We start from the raw sequence: 16,954 nt of genomic DNA, 5'->3' as shown, positions 1-16,954 counted from the left end.
AAAACTGCTAAAATAGTTGAGGAAAAGTTTTCTAGAGTTACATCTTTTCTCCACAGTCACTTTAATGTTAATGCTTTTAATCTTTTTAGTTATATTTATCAGTAAAAAAACATTTATGTTTAAAAACTCTGCCATCTTTGGGAAAAGCTCTGCTATTTGCCTACATCTTTCTAGGGAGTGATAGGAAGAGAAGTAATTTAAATACTACATTAATATTGCAAAATCATAGAATTAAATTTGCTGGAGGATTAAGTCCTGGTGTGCTGTTCCTATTTTGATACTAATTTAATTACTACTTGCAAAAAAAGTTAAAATATAAGTGTAATGTAAAATATGGAGAAAGGATAAATTATCTTAAGGAACTTTTAAAATAAAATATGTGTAGACTGTATAGTCATATAAAAAACAAAATTGAATAAAAGAATTTCAAATGTGGGTTTTTTCTTCAATTCTGATATATTACTAGTGTTTTAAAAGCTTGTGAAAAGTTTAAAAACAAGAAGTTAATAACATCTAGCTGTAATACCAAACTGTACATCTTATCTGCATATATGAATAATTACTATAATAAATACTATAATATAACTATATGATTTCTATTAAATAATTAATAGTCTAGTTTTATGTTTTAATATACTAATTTATAGTAACAAAGCTATTATTATATTTTAAGTTTGTCACTTAGTATAAACAGTTTTGATTAGTAGATCTTAGAAGCACTCTATGAGTAAAGTTAATATTTTTATTTAAAATACAACTATTAGAGTAATAAATGAGTTAATAATTAAAATTAATACTCCTTACTATGCAATTATTAGACAGTCATTTTACTGATAAGTCATTAATAAGCCTACTGTAGCACAAACATGGTTTGAAACTGCTTTGCTGCTCAGCCAACCAATAATATATAAAAGAGAAAGGTTCATTGTGGTCTTTTCAAATTATCCTATAAATATATGTTTAACATTTTGTGCATATTATATTCATTTCTCTGTAATAAGCATTTGCCAACTTTTGAATGATTGGCAATACTTCAGTAAATTTCCACTTACCTAGAATTGTTGAAGAATGTGTTTTGAATAATCAACTATCTAGTTAATGAAGACATCGCATAAATACCAGCTCTATGTTATTAGGTCTAATTTCTAAGAATTAGAAAACAACAAGGTAAACAAGGCTGTTTAAATCAATTATAAGTTGAAAAGTGGCATTCTTGATTTGACATCCTTTTCAATTAAATTCTAGACCAAAGGTAGCATTTGTTGATTATGTAAAGCCATCCTTCCCAGAGTATGTGTGTTTCGTGGTGAAGGGGAGACAGTGGCTGTGATAGGTGATCATGTAACTTATTGTACAAGCCAGGACAATTTGGAGAGTGAACCGGGAAGGTATTTATAATGAGTCTAGGGAAGTGAGCATAAACTAAGAATGTCATGGGTACATTGGGACATAAATTCGCCCACTGTGCCAACATAAGGATGTTTTAATGTGTTAAATTTGATGTTAAGTGGAGTCAGAAAGGTGAAACGCTATTCTAGACAGGATCTTAGATTGCTTTCACTTTGTATCTCATTTCATATTACTGTAGTTAAATGATAAGAAGTCTAACCTGCCATCATCCCCAGATTATGTTTTATTTATATTGTGAGTTGGCATTCACAACATGTAAAAATTTTTTTCTTGTTCTTCAATGACATCCTGTGATTAGTGGAATTTAAAAAAACCTGATTGTAGCTTAACAGAGACAGCACTTTGCCGACAAAGGTCAGTATAGTCAAAGCTATGGTTTTTCCAGTAGTCATGTATGGATGTGAGAACTGGACCATAAAGAAGGCTTCGTGCTGAAGAATCAATGCTTTTGAACTGTGGTGCTGGAGAAGACTCTTGAGAGTCCCTTGGACAGTAAGGAGATCAAACCAGTCAATCCTAAAGGAAATCAACCCTGAATATTCATTGGAAGGACTGAAGCTGAAGCTGAAACTCCAATACTTTGGCCACCTGTTGTGAAGAGCCACCTCATTGGAAAAGAATGCTGGGAGAGATTGAAGGCAGGAAGAGAAGGGAGAGACAGAGGATGAGATGGTTAGACAGCACCACCAACTCAATGGACATGAGTCCGGGAGATAGTATAAGGACAGGAACCCTGGTGTGCTGTAGTCCATGGGGTCACAAAGAGTCAGACACACTGAGCGACTAAACAACAACAGGATTTACTATCTGGTGTGCTCCCAGATAACTGATAACATCTTATTAATGTTTATTTTTATCCAGTTATTTTTCTCTTGTTGATGGCATAAGCCTTTTTTTATTTTCCACACTTGTCCCATTTCTGCTTTCAAGTTGTCAAAAAAGATGGAGGCCATATACGTAGGCTTCCTGCAAGCTTATTTTTCTTTGTATCCTTCAATTTTTGTTAAAGATGTGTTCTTTATCTTTGCCAAGATGAATGACTCCATTTACTAATCAAATGTTTATCAGATGACTATCATTGCACAAGTTTAAGCTGTATGTTTGATCCCATCCCTTCCCATTAGGTACAGTTTTTCATTCCCCTCTCTGTTTTGCATTTTCAAAAATACTTTTTTTTTAATAGACTTCTTCCCTTATTGTTTTCAATCCTGCTAAGATATTCTACATTCTTAGAATAAAACTGCCCCGACTAATTATTATTTGAGGTTTTACTTCCCCATGTTACTGCCTTGGCTGGGAGCTCTCAAAGCTTATCAGTTTGAACACTTACACATCATTCTAAGCATTTTCCTGTGTGCTTATTGAAGTTGTAAGCTTCCTTTTTCTTTCATTTTCTGCTAGGTGATTGCGTGTGAACAGCAACTGGATACAACTTACGATGCCAGATGTGACACGTGGTCCCTGGGGATCACGGCCATTGAGCTGGGGGATGGAGACCCTCCACTAGCTGACCTGCATCCCATGAGAGCACTCTTCAAAATACCCAGGTCAGAGGGCTCTCACGTGGGTCTAGTACCTGCCAATTTTCTCTCTTCCTCCAGTCACCGAATCCTTGTCAAGCTCTTCATGGAAATATCCAGATATATTTCTACAGGTTGGGAGCAGAGTGGGCTGGAATATCATTCTGCTTCTTTCAAGACACTCTTTTTGTATCATAGTTTTATTTTATTTTATTTTTTTTAAGCTTGGAAAACAGTACTTCCTGTCACTCTTGATTCACTCCCAGATTTGTCAGTGAGGCTCCCTGGTCTGCAGTCCGTGTAACAGTAATGTGCTCTGTTCCACTCTTATCAATCTAATAGTTTTTTATTACTTGCTAAGACTTCCCTTTGTTTAGAGCTTTAAAATGATAGTATTAAGAAAGTTAGAGGTAGAATTTTTGATAAAATGATAATGATTTTAAATATGTTAGTGTTTTGAATATGTTAATATATAACATTAAGCTTAGAAAAATAATCACTTTGGAGCCAGGAAGGCACTTTCCTGCGTAGACACCTCCCCTTTTATGTGTGTTGTCAGATTTTTCCCTCTTGCTTATCACTAATTAAACACTGTAAATGTTTTGGTTAGTTCCTAGATATTTCAGAAAACTGGCATGAAAAGACTGCCTATTTTTATTATACATGTATTGTCTTTTAAAGACTATCTTTTCCAAATGTTATTTATTATTTATTTTTGGTTGCATTGGATCTTCATTGCTGTGCATGGACTTTCTCTAATTGCAGAAAACAGGGGCTAGTCTCTAGTTGTGATGCTCAGGTTTCTCACTGTGGTGGCTTCTCTTATTGAGGAACATGGACTCACGGGCACGTGGTTTTCAGTACTTGCAGCTTGAGGACTCAGTAGTTGGGGTGCATGCATTAGTTGCTCTGCAGCATGTGGAATCTTCCTGGATCAGGGATGACACTCATGTCCCTTGCATTGGCAGGTGGATTCTTATCCACTGTATGACCAGAAAAATCCTAAAGACTTTCTTATGGATTTTGCCTGCTATCTTAATTTTAATGAAATGCACAGAGAGGGCCTATGGGAACATGGGTCCAGGGTGGAGAGATGAGGTATGCTAAAATTTGTTCCCACACTCTCCATTAAATAAATTGTGGGATCCTAATGCCTGTAGAACATTGAATCATATGTAAAAGCCCTGGTTGGGGGTGGTTCCAGTCTGAAAGAAATAATGCCCATATGACCTATTCATTTCCAAATAGATCTATTTGGAATATTTGGCATGGAATTAAATTAGTATAAAGCATTCAAATTTGTTTTTAACTTTACCTTGTAATTTTCTGTCCTGCCTGTATTTACTGAGTTATAATACCTTAAATATATATCATCCTTTCCATAACAATTTCAATGTATCTCTCAGGTCTTACTGTTTGTAAAATATATTGCTTATTAATAAGTGGGACTTCCCAGGTAGCACTAATAGTAAAGAACCTGCCTACCAATGCAGGAGATGTAAGAGATGCAGGTTCAATATCTGAGTCAGAAGGTCTCTGGAGGAGGGCATGGCAACCCACTCCAGTATTCTTGCCTGGAGAATCCCATAGACAGAGGAGCCTGGTGGGCTACAGTCCATAGGGTCGCACAGAGTCAGACATGACTGAAGTGACTTAGCACACACAGTAAGTGGGGAAATGAGATTACAGAAAAAGAGCAGAAAACCTGCTCTGTATCAGGTCTAAGGCATGTCATTAAACTGGAGGAAAACCAACAGAATCTGCATATCCTAATTCCTGCTGTCATTCTGTATGTGAGATGAAGCGCTGTTTTTCCTGAGCTATTTAAATTATGGTTTAAATGAACATGGTTAGCCTAGGGTTTTTACTGTTAATGGTGATGCCATATGGAAGAGGGATGCTATATGGTACCTGTGAGCAAGGGACCTCTGGAAACTGTTCCCCCTCAGTTGTTTCTTATTCCTTGTACTGCCAGTATATCTTTAAAATAGAGTTCTAAGAATGCTGACTGAAGAAATAATTAGGAAAAAAGGGGGATCTGTAAATTACCTGGTTCTGAATGTTCTAAAATCATCAAAATCTTGCTCTACTCGAAGCAAACCAGTAAATCTCTTAAAAGAGAATTTTTCAGGAGAACAAGAAGCCAAGCAAAATTGTTGGAGAAAAGAATTACTTCTTTTAATGTGCAAACCAGCAATCTTCAAATAGTCCTAAGGATTGTAAAATGAGCTTTCAGTGTGACCTAGTGGATGAGTAGCTGCACTTTTCTTTAATGAGCCTGTACAGACTGTACATTAATTTCATTTTAAGCTATTTAAGGAGTAATGCAGAGCTGAAGACAAAGTATTTCCATTCCACTAATGAAAACAAAGAGCTGTTGGAATTAACATAAAGTGGTACTTCAGGACATTCAACTATCATGGTTATCGTGGTTGATCAGTGTTGCTTGATTACAGTTAGAGATCAGCCTCATTTGCAGATGATGTTCCTTTGTGTTCATGAACATCACAAAAAAGAAACGATTTGTTCAGCTTAAAATGAAAGGAATTAATAACAGAATCTTGCAGTGGCATTCAGAGCTTTATTGCCAGTCATATTTTCCAGTTCCTTACGTTCGTAATCTTGTTTCTGGCCATCTACCCAAGTAACAACAGAGCAAGTCATAAAGGCACTCTTCTATAAAGGCCTCTCTGCTAAGGTTTTTGCATATTCTGACTAATCCTCCTTTCGGGTCACCTTTGTGTCTCCTGAATATCCATTAGAGATTTTTGTAGGACTCAAAGTAAAAAATCTTTTCCCCAGGAGCCACTGTTTCTAATCAGCTAAGTATTTATGTTTTCCTCTAGGGCTCTCAGTTCAAAGCAAGAAGTTTCTTTCAAAGAAAAAAAGAAAGATCAGCTAGGAAAAAAATGGGTGTATTATGTGCTTTCAGAGAAGCAAGGGACCTGTCATTCCATATAAAGAATGATTAATAACTAATTATCTGTCTTTGAATTGGAAAACGATGGTAATACTTGATTATACCTGGCAGGATTTGAATGCAGTGATTCGTTAGTCTGTCCAGTCCTGCCTGTTAATTTTGTCCCTGCCTGGCCAATGTGTTCTATCCAACCTTGTATCTTATTTTTCTAGGAATCCACCCCCAAAACTGAGGCAACCTGAGATATGGTCAGCAGAATTCAATGACTTCATCAGCAAGTGAGTAACAATAGAATCTTTTCTTTTTATTATGTTTTTTTTTTTTTAATTTTGATGTGGGCCATCCCAGGTGGCACTAGTAGTAAAGAACCCACCTGCCAATGCAGGAGACTTAAGAGACCCAGGTTTGATTCCAGAGTCAAAAAGATTCCCTGGAGGAGGGTATGGCAACCCACTCCAGTATTCTTGCCTGGAAATCCCATGGACAGAGAAACCTAGCAAGCTACAGTGCATAGGGTCGCAAAGAGTCAGACACGACTGAAGTGATTTAGCAGGCACACATTTGTAATGTCCTTGTTGAACTTATTACAATATTGCTTCTGTTCTGTGTTTTGGGGTTTTTTTGGCCAGGAAGCATGTGGGGTTCTTAGCTTCTCGACCAGGAATTGAACCCACAGCCCCTGCATTTGAAGACAAAGTTTTAACCATTGGACCACCAGGAGAGTCCTTAGAGTCTTTTAGAGAAGTCAAAGAAATTCCATCCTGCTATATGACTTTGAGATGGGCCTTTTATAATCATTCCTCCAAGCTTCTGACTCTCCTCTTTATCTATTAAATAACCCTAGAGGTTCCCATGATCTTCGTCAAAACAAGCATTTGTAGTGTCTTCTGAATATTCAGTGAACTTATTATTGTTTTGATAATGATCTCAGGGTCACATTCATTCTATTGACTATGCTTCTGCAGACGTTGCATCACCCTTGAATGGTTTCTTCTGTCCACTTGCCTTTTGCAGTCTTGCCCTTAGCATCTCCCACCTTATTACCAATCATGTAGTCAGTCAGATATTTAGCCCTTCAGTTGTCTGCATCACTAATTCTCATCACAGCCAGGGAATTTTCATTGCACTTGATAAGTCAGATAATCATACAGATAAAATCTTAGATATTTGAAATTCGCTTTTAATTTGACAGATATCTATTATAAATGCAGTGCCTCCAGACAACCAAGCAGAGCTATGCATCAGCTATTTCTAAATCTGTCCACGAAACTTTTTTCATGGTCTTTCTCATGACTTCACCTTGAAAAAATAAGGGAAAGAATGACTGAAGGTTTTAAATGGGAGAGAAGGGGTCATTAAGCGTGAATGTGTCAAACTTCACTCAGGAAATGTAAAAAGGGTAAAAAAGTAGAGGGACTAATCATCTTTGTCTATATTGAAATTGCTGGTTTTCATACCAAGAATATCTGCTTGTTTCTATAAAGGTAAGAGGCTGATTTAAGGCTTATGCAAACACAAGAAATATTGGCAATGTTTTTTTCTTTTAGTTTTCACTTAACTAATCATTGCTACGTATGTACTACACACTGCATAATATTTAATGAACTGCAGCCGAATTCCATAGACCTCATAGGAGAATCGTTGGTAACTTTGAAGTGTTCCCCACGACTTGTAGTCATGACTCACGTGGGCAGATCCTTCCATGCGGATCCATTAATGCAGCTCGATGACTTTGACATATTCCACACAATTTCACCTCTGAGAAGCATTTCCTCGTTTCCTTCAGGTAGTTAGGTCTCTGCCCAGGAAGCTCTTCCTGTCCTTGGTTCCTCTTCCTCTAATACCATTTCTTCTTTTATTTCACTCCCTGTTTAGAGATCTTGCTCCCTAAATAGACAGTAAACAACTCCAGGGCACCAAATATGCCTTACTTTTCATTCTAAGTTCAGTGGCTGGCACACAGCAGTTTAACTTTTAAGGTTTTATGTGAATAAAATAATATCCAATGTGACTAATCTCAGTACGTAGATACAAGTGTTGCAGGTGGCAGAAATTGACACATTGTGCTAAACTAAATGAAAACTAAAAGCACATCTTATTTTAAGAGGTTGTCATCCTTATTCTTTAGCATCTTTTAGCATCCCTGGGTAGTATCTCTTTGTGTTTGTAAGCTAAGTTGCTAATGTCTGACTGTTTGCAACCCTGTGGGCTGTAGCCCACTAGGCTTCTCTGTCTGTGGGGATTCTCCAGGCAAGAATACTGGAGTGGGTTGCCATGCCCTCCTCCAGGGGATCTTCCTGACCCAGGGATCCCTTGTCTCAGGCATCTCCTGTATTAGCAGGTGGGTTCTTAACCGCTAGCACCATCTTAGAAGCCAGTATCTGTTTAGTTAATTCCAGCAGAATAAATCGCCAAATTCTCATACCAGAAGGATTAACGATACAGATAAGAAGTGGCATGGCTCAGGTCAGGCTTGGGTTCCTTTTTGTTTTTTTCTATCCTCAAATGACAGCCCGACCCTGACCAGTTTCCTCATAACCGTAGATCCTCAAAATCTCAGGACTGAAAGAGTATGCAGAGCACGCATTCTTCTTGAACATGGTGCACTGAGAAGCCAACCAGTAATCCCCTGATAATAATAATCTTACTTCCCCATGCTGCCCATTCCATCTTCTGTCAAAAAGTTCGCCCTTATATGGACCAGAAATCTATTTCTCTTTTAATTCTACCCATCGATCCTAGGTTTTTTGTTTCCTTGCCCTGAAAACTAGTCTAACTCCTCTTTCCAATATCTGAAGGCAGCTGATTAAACATCCGATGTTTGTTCCAGGGTTCCTCCTGTGATGCTGTTTCAGGTGCTCTCACCTGGTTGATCCTATCAAGAGGTGTGATACACATTAATACGTGTACTGTAGGACCTCAAAACCCATCCACTGACATGGGATTTAAACATCCTCAGTGCATAAGCCGGAGAAGGCAATGGCAAACCCACTCAAGTACTCTTGCCTGGAAAATTCCATGGACGGAGGAGCCTGGTGGGCTGCAGTCCATGGGGTTGCGAAGAGTCGGACACGACTGAGCAACTTCACTTTCACTTTTCACTTTCATGCCTTGGAGACGGAAATGGCAACCCACTCCAGTGTTCTTGCCTGGAGAATCCCAGGGACGGCGGGGCCTGGTGGGCTGCCACCTCTGGGGTCGCACAGAGTCGGACACGACTGAAGCGACTCAGCAGCAGCAGCAGTGCATAAGCCCTTACACATGGGTTAGTAGTTTTACCACGTAGAAAGAAACAGATCAATTGAAAACCCTTTAAAAGCGTTAGTGAAGGGAGACTGAAAAGTTTGTTGTAATTTTAGATAAGCATTAAAACTGTAATGACTTCACTGTTGTTTATCTTTCGCTAAAAGAGACTTGGCAGTGGAGATGGAGTTCAATTAGCACTCTGCAGTAATGCTTGCTAGGAGGCAAAGAAAGTAGAATTTAGTTGAAAGTTGGTTTCACGACAGCATAATCTCCCACAGATGTGTGCACTTTCACAGACATTAATTCCTCAGATTTCAGTTTTAACATTTTTTTGAGATATGTTTCTTGGGCTGAGAATCAATGAAGAACATCATTCCTTTGTGTTAGAGTAGTTTTTAGGACTGTGAATAATAAATTGAAAACTCTAACTTATCTAATAATTGCATGTTCCTTTCTGCCAGTGCAGGTGTTTGACTAAGGATTATGAAAAGCGTCCAACAGTGTCAGATCTTTTACAGCATACATTCATTACTCAAGTTGAAGGCAAAGATGCGATGTTACAAAAGCAACTCACAGAATTCATTGGCATTTATCAGTGCACGGGAGGCACAGAAAAGGCCAGGTAATCAAATAATCAAAAGTCCAAAGATCATCTAAAGAGTCTGACAGCTTTATAATGCAATGGTTGTTAAGGAGAGGAAAGAACTTCCTGGTTTAATTATTTCAGTTCCCTGGTTGTGGTTTGGAGATAAGGTGGAATTTGCATGAAGAGTGAATGTCTCAAGTTGAGTTGCATCCTGATATTGGTAATATTACTGGCAGCATTTTTTAAACAACTTCTTCATAACAAAGAATATAAACTTCAATAGGTGATTAGTATTGGCTTATATTTTCTTGTGTTTTTCTCCTCTTCTGTGAAGTAAGATACCTTAGATTTGAGATTTAAAAATGAACATAACACTTGAAATATTTTTTGACACTATTATTTTTGGTATCATTTTCCTGGTTGAATTGTATTCAAAAATCATTTTTAATGATCTATTATGTACAATTTTCATAATATCGACTATTTTTACTGCTTATAGATAGTATATATGTTTATTTTAGGGAGTTTAGAAGATACATAGAAGTATACAACATAAAATCAATTATAAAATTTAAATCTATACCTTCTAGTATCTTATTATTGGAAATACATTTAAAAACAAAATTGAAATATATATGTCCTGGAGCTTACCTTCTTTCACTGACTAGAGAAAAAATATTCATATCTTTAAATATCCTTCTACCACAAATTAAAAGTTTTTAAATTTTATATTGGAGTGTAGTTGATTAACAATGATGTTTTAGGTTCAAGTATACAGGAAGGTGATTCAGTTATACATATACATGTATCTGTTCTTTTTCAAGTTCTTTTCCCATTCAGGTTATTACACAATATTGGAGAGTTCAGATTCTTGTTATCTATTTTAAATATAGGGATGTGTACATGTCAATCCCAAACTGCTCTAATCATCCCACTTGTCCAACTTATGTGATTTTTAAACCACAGTATAAGGCAAATTTGAGACACATTTCAAAGGATTAACAAATGAAAGATGAATTTAAAAAATTGTCCAAAGTTTTAGTGCTACAAGTGCCTGGTTCAAGCTGTCAATTATTTATCTAAGTGTGGGACTTTATGTAATGTACATTCACTAGAATGGGATTTTGATTTTACCAAGAAAAAAGAAAAGAAGGAAGCAGAAAAATCAATAGGAAATAATAACAGGGTTCTTTCACTGCAATACAATAAGTCGCCCAATTTTACTTTCTATTTTCTGGGCAAGATAATTTTCCTCTACAGTCTCTGCCAATGTCATGGTGAGAATTACTCACCCTTAAAACACAGGACTTCTAAAATGCTATCCTGACTGCTCTCATAATAACTCCTTTTCATTCCGTCTCCACATGTGTATTTCAAAGAAACTTGCTTCAAACTCAGCCAGTCCAACATGGAGCCTGTGCTGTCCCACCCCAAATTAGTTCTTTGTTCCCTTTATTTATAGTGGCACCACCACTCACCCCATAACCACCAGAAATCTCAGGGTTATCTTGACGTATTTTTCTCTCCTACTTACCGTAAGAAGGCTAAGTTTCTTACAGCCCCACTCAACCCCTTATCAGTTGTGATGCAGTCCTTGCCACCATAGGAATGATGAACTGAGATAGCACTTGTGTTGTCTCCATACTGACTGAGGCCAGCTCAGTCTGGACGAGGTGCTCCGTACAGCTCTGACAGCTGACGCAGCTGTGGACTCCGTGCTCTTTACTCTCTGTCCTGGTCAGACTCTGCCACCAGCTCGTGCCTTGATGAGACCTTCTCTCCTGGATTCCACACAGATAATTCCTTTGCCTCTTGTTTTGACCAAAATAGGATACTGAAAAGGGTCTTCCTTTTAAACTTAAAAACAGCATGTACATAACCATTATATAGAGTGGGAAGCTTCAATCCCTAAAAGGAATAAAAATACTGTCCTGTGAGAGTTTGAAAGAAGCCAGCAGTACCTCCACTGGCAGTGACACCAGGGCTTATCCAGGAAGCAGTCTTTAATCCACACCCAAGAGAGAAGCCAGACTTAATCCTGGGAAAATAGAGTTACCGCTAGATGAACATTATTGCTCTGAGGACCAGCTTGATCAAAATCATGAAAGCAAGGAGAAATACATTTAATCAGAATTGTAAGGAGGAAAATTATTGGAGAGACACGCAGAGGCACTGAAAGTCAGGTTGAGTGAGCGGTTTGACCTGGGTCCCTGACAGCCCCGATAGGGCGGATCCCGAGGCCCATGTGTCCTGCTGGGCACCCTCCTGCCGTTGGTTCCAAAAGGTAAACTATAGATACACCAAGACAGATTGGGGCAGTAATCTTGAATACCTTTTGCTTTTCCTCCATGTTTCTTCCTAACTTTAAACTATTGTTATTTTTCCAAAAGTGGGGAATTGGTCTTATTATGTTTAATTATCAAAGCATTTAGTGGCTATTGTTGGATATTTTGAAATGAAGAGCCTATTGACATATACACTTATTTCTATATTTTTGTGGGATGTTTTAATTGGTGTGTGTGTGAGAGTGCGCATGCATGCATGTGCATGCCTCTAAGTATATTTGATTTTGAAAAATTCAAATCTCATTTTGGCCAAAATAAGGGGTTGAACAAATTTTCCTTGGAAGATCTAGGAGAAAAGGTCTCATCAAGGCATGAGCTGATGGCAGTGTCCATCCAAGATCAATAACCTGGAAAGAGACTGATGAAACCCTGGGAATGTTGTAAGCTCCCTAGGACCAGGAAATTTAGAAAAGAAATGATCACTTCTCCTTCCCCACCTGAGATATCTTTATATGCCTTTCTTCACCACTTCCCCTTCTGGAAAAGCCCCCAAATAAGGGCTGAATAGCTTTTAAACATGGTCTCCAGGAACTTTATAAGGAATAGATGATTGAATCAGCACTCCCTGGAAGACCATTATGAGCATTTTTGTTCCTAAGGAGTAATAAATAAATTCAAATAAACAGGAATAGGTAGTTGCTCAGGAGCTTTTTTATTTTACAACTCAACATTCAAAAAACTAAGATCATGGCATCCAGTCCCATCACTTCATGGCAAATAGATGGGGAGACAATGGAAACAGTGCCAGACTTTATTTTCTTGGGCTCCAAAATCACTGCAGATGGTGACTGCTGCCATAAAATTAAAAGATGCTTGCTCCTTGGAAGAAAAGCTATGACAAACCTAGACAAAATGTTTAAAAGCAGGGACATTACTTTGCTGACAAAGTTCCATCTAGTCAAGGCTATGGTTTTTCCAGTAGTCATGTATGGATGTGAGAGTTGGACCGTAAAGAAAGCTCAGTGCTGAAGAATTGATGCTTTTGAATTGTGGTGTTGGAGAAGACTCATGAGAGTCCCTTGGACTGCAAGGAGATCCACCAGTCAATCCTGAATTTCCCTAAATTCAGGAAATCAGTCCTGAATATTCATTGGAAGGACTGATGCTGAAGCTGAAGCTCCAATATTTTGGCCACCTGATGCAAAGAAGTGATTCATTGGAAAAGACCTTGATGCTGGGAAAGATTGAAGGCAGAGGGGAGAAGGGGAGGACAGAAGATGAGATGGTTGGATGGCATCACCGACTCGATGGACATGAGTTTGAGCAAGCTCTGGGAGTTGGTGATGGACAGGGAAGCCTGGTGTGCTTCAGTCCATGACATCACAAAGAGTTGGGCACAACTAAATGACTAAAGTGATCTTTCCTGATTTCTTTCATTATTCTCTTAGGTAGATAAATTGCATCATCTCATGGTAATTTTCAGAAAGCCTCAAACCCTAGCTTCTTGCCTCTTGAACTTGAAGCCTAGTTTAGCTAGGTAAAATAGATTAGTGTTTCTTTTCCTGGAAGTATTACATATATTGTTCCACTATCTCTTAGCAGTGTGTATTGCTGTTGAAAGAACCAAGGCAATGACATTCCTCCCTTTGCTCCTGATTGGCTGCTTCTGCAGAGGGCCCATAACATTTTCATAATTTTGCCCAGCTGTTTCTTCTTGTCAGTATTTCCATATCAATTTTGCCTATACCCTGTCGTGTGTGGGAGCCCGCACCTCTGGCTCATGAGAGCCAATTGGGTCTTTGTTCTCTTCTCATGTTTTGTGTGCTCAGATCATATGCTTATCACATCTGTGACCTCAGTCATGTATATTCTGCATTTTGTTGCTTTTCTTTCCTGATTTTCCTCCATTTCTTTTCTGAATCAAGCTGATTCAGTTTTTCTTTTGCCTACCTATCTCTTCATTAAAGTTTTGTGCCCCCTCTTAAAGATTTTTCTCTTTTAATGAGGCATCATCTAAGAAATGTCTATGAGGGATGGAGAACTTCTTGTCTGAATTTTTCCTACGATTCTTTCATATGGCATATACTCTTCTTCTGTCTTTTGCTTATCACTCTTCCTCCTTTTTTAAAAAAATTACAAATATGTGGTGATGAATCTCTTCTCAAGTGGGACTGGGAACAGCTGTGTTCTAGCCAGAAAAACAAGGGGGCATGACAGACGTGTGAGTTGGCAAGTCTTTAGTTTGAATTAGGTTGTTTCTCTTGAACATCCTCTCACCACATCCGTATTTTCTCTCTCTTGACACATCTCCCCTCAATTCTGAACCTTGAAGAGGTCAGAGTACAGGACCATTAGTTGGAACGAGCCCAAGTAGCACCGTTGTATTCTCTATGGCCCGCGACACAAACCCATCATGACCATCTTTTTATATCATCATGTAGCAACTGCCTCTTTTCCCTTTGTCTTGCCTCCCCCTGGCCACTGGCCACCCCTCTATTGGACAAATATGTGATCACTGTTCCCTGGTCTTCTGCAGCTCCTCACCCTCTTGCTCTTTGGCATGTTGATCTGGTCTTCTTAAGACTTTCACATTTCCGGCATGGCCCAGCCATGCTCTGGGAACTGATAGCTCCAAGCAAGGCTCATTAGGTAGACCTATCAGGATGTGTGCTTTTTTTTTTAAAAAAAAAGTCTCTATAGATATTGGTTGAGTGCTAAAGAATTACATGTTGATTCTCAGCTTCTCTCATTTCAACACAGAGTTCACAGGATTTGGTAGTTGTGCTTTATAGACTGTGGTTTGGGACTGTGACCATTTCTGTTTCTCATAAAGGAGACTTCTCTCTACTTTCCATTCTTTTCGTTATTTAGCAAGTCTTAAGGGAAGGGAATGAGCTTCCCTGGTGGCTTGGTGGTAAAAAATCCATCTGCAGTGCAGGAGGTGCAGGAAATGTGGTTTTGATTCCTGTCAGGAAGATCCCCTGGAGGAGGAAATGGCAACCTACTCCAGTACTCTTGCTGGGAAAATCCTGTGGATAGAAGAGCCTGGTGGGCTCCAGTCCATAGGGTGACAAAGAGTCAGACATGACTGAGTGACTGAGCATGCAAGGAAAGAGGTTGATTGCTCTATGATCTTACCTTGAACTAACTGTCTCTTCTTAGTAAAGTAGGATGGGGTATGATGGATTAGATACGGTCACAAGTTTTTGGACAATTCTTGCATTAAGAGTTGGATTCTGTGTTGTTTACCCTTGAAGCTGGCATTTTCTGTGACTTCCTTGGTTAATATAATAAAAGATAGAAGAAGTAGTCCTATGATATTTTTGAGCCTAGCCTTGCTGAAAGCACTGAGCAATGCCTAGCCTGGCTAGAAAGGACTTGATGTGCTGAGGGACCAGCAGGGGTTATCAAAGTGACTAGTAGAGTATCAACTGTCGGCACCCAGGTGAGCAAGAGCTGAGGCACAGGTGTGTCTGGCGAAGCCAACTTGTCTGTGAGCAATTTTGAGACATACTTATGGGGACTCTCTAAGGCCACAAGAGTCCTACACTAGCATGTGCAGTCAGAGAGCAAGAAAAGTTTGATCACTAGTATTATGACCCTTTTTCACACTTTTTCACTTTCACTTTCATTATGACACTTTGCTGTACCTGTAAGAGCTTCTCTGGTGGCTCAGATGATAAAGAATATGCCTGCAGTACAGGAGACCTGAGTTTGATCCCTGGGTCAGGAAGATCCCCTGGAGAAGGGAATAGCTACCCACTCCAGTATTCTTGCTTGGAGAATTTCATGGACAGAGGAGCCTGGCAGGCTGTAGCCCATGGGGTTGCAAAGAGTTGGACATGACTGAGCTCTACCCATAAATGGTGTGGGACAGCCCACACTGTGCCGCTCCAGGAGACACTGTTCATTGCATATTTCACCTGAATGCTCTCATGCCCAAGCACAGAGACATGCCATGAATGGTGCCCCCCGGAGTTGCACCATGCAGATTGTGGATGAGGAGCCTGAGAAGATTCTGAATACACTTGTTTTACAACACAAAATAGAGTCCCATCTGTCATGCTAGCTATGTATATGTAACGTCAGCACAAATAAAGAATTGGATAGAGTAAAAAGCTGACCCTGGCTCATTGTTTATTATTTTGGTCCTAATTTAGTTTGAAAAATGTTGTCCTCCTGAGGACTTTCACATAAAAATGCTTTCAGCAAATCTGTATGAGGATGGAAACCTGTGATGTTTCTCTGAAGTTCATGTAGGCAGATTTATTGGTCATTTTCTTAATCTTTCTAACATCATTCAATGAAAGATTGTTTTACACTAGCATTTAGTATTGCAATATGCTGGTTCATTAGAGGGAAACCTAAATTTTATTAGATGTTAGGGCCACTTTACAAATTCTGAAAGCTTATATCAGATTCCCAAATTCCTGTAATATTCGTGTTTCCCCTGATGTTCTAGAAATCATTAATTATTTTAATTATGGCATTACCCATTTTTAGCTGTTTTAATTTGACTCAAATCCTTACTTGTTCTTAAAATATTTTTTCCTATAGTTTTATAATTACTTTATCTAAAGAGGCTCCTGAAAGTGATCATATTTAATTTCATGACATAAAAATGCTATGAATACAACAAATGTATGCACTTAATTAGAGCAAAATATAACAAATTTTTAAAAAGAACAAAATTTCCCGGAAAATTCTGAATGTGTATCTTTTGGCCTTTCCCTTAAAGGCATTAGTCTTTTAAAAAAATTTTATATAGAGAGGGAAAAAAAAAAAAAAACAACCCTAAGGGATTATCAAGAGGCTTGACCTACTTACGAAGGTTGCAAGAAATACTGCAGTATTGCCTCCCTGTGTCTTTTCTTTCAAATTAGCAATAGCCTAGGATTTGACTGCATCCATTGTGGGGATTATTGCTATAAAGAAAAGACACATTTGCATGGGATTATTTCCTATTGAATTCTGCAGTGCCTCATAG

General features: G+C 38.5%; 1 protein-coding gene across 1 annotated transcript in view; it reads left to right on the top strand.

Moving 5' to 3' along the window:
* The window catches only part of MYO3A (myosin IIIA), a 154,572-nt gene that overhangs the window by 39,208 nt on the left and 98,410 nt on the right, over positions 1 to 16,954 (top strand). Inside the window, exons 6-8 of the mRNA XM_040248540.1 lie at positions 2,812 to 2,957; positions 6,063 to 6,128; positions 9,563 to 9,718. Of these exons, the coding sequence (XP_040104474.1) occupies positions 2,812 to 2,957; positions 6,063 to 6,128; positions 9,563 to 9,718 (368 nt within the window). The remainder of the gene's footprint in view (positions 1 to 2,811; positions 2,958 to 6,062; positions 6,129 to 9,562; positions 9,719 to 16,954) is intronic.

Source organism: Oryx dammah, unplaced genomic scaffold (genome assembly GCF_014754425.2).
Source record: "Oryx dammah isolate SB20612 unplaced genomic scaffold, SCBI_Odam_1.1 HiC_scaffold_10, whole genome shotgun sequence".
Classification (NCBI taxonomy): Eukaryota; Metazoa; Chordata; class Mammalia; order Artiodactyla; family Bovidae; genus Oryx; species Oryx dammah.
The sequence above is the reverse complement of the archived record's forward strand: the minus strand, read 5'-3'. Positions and strand labels throughout refer to the sequence as shown.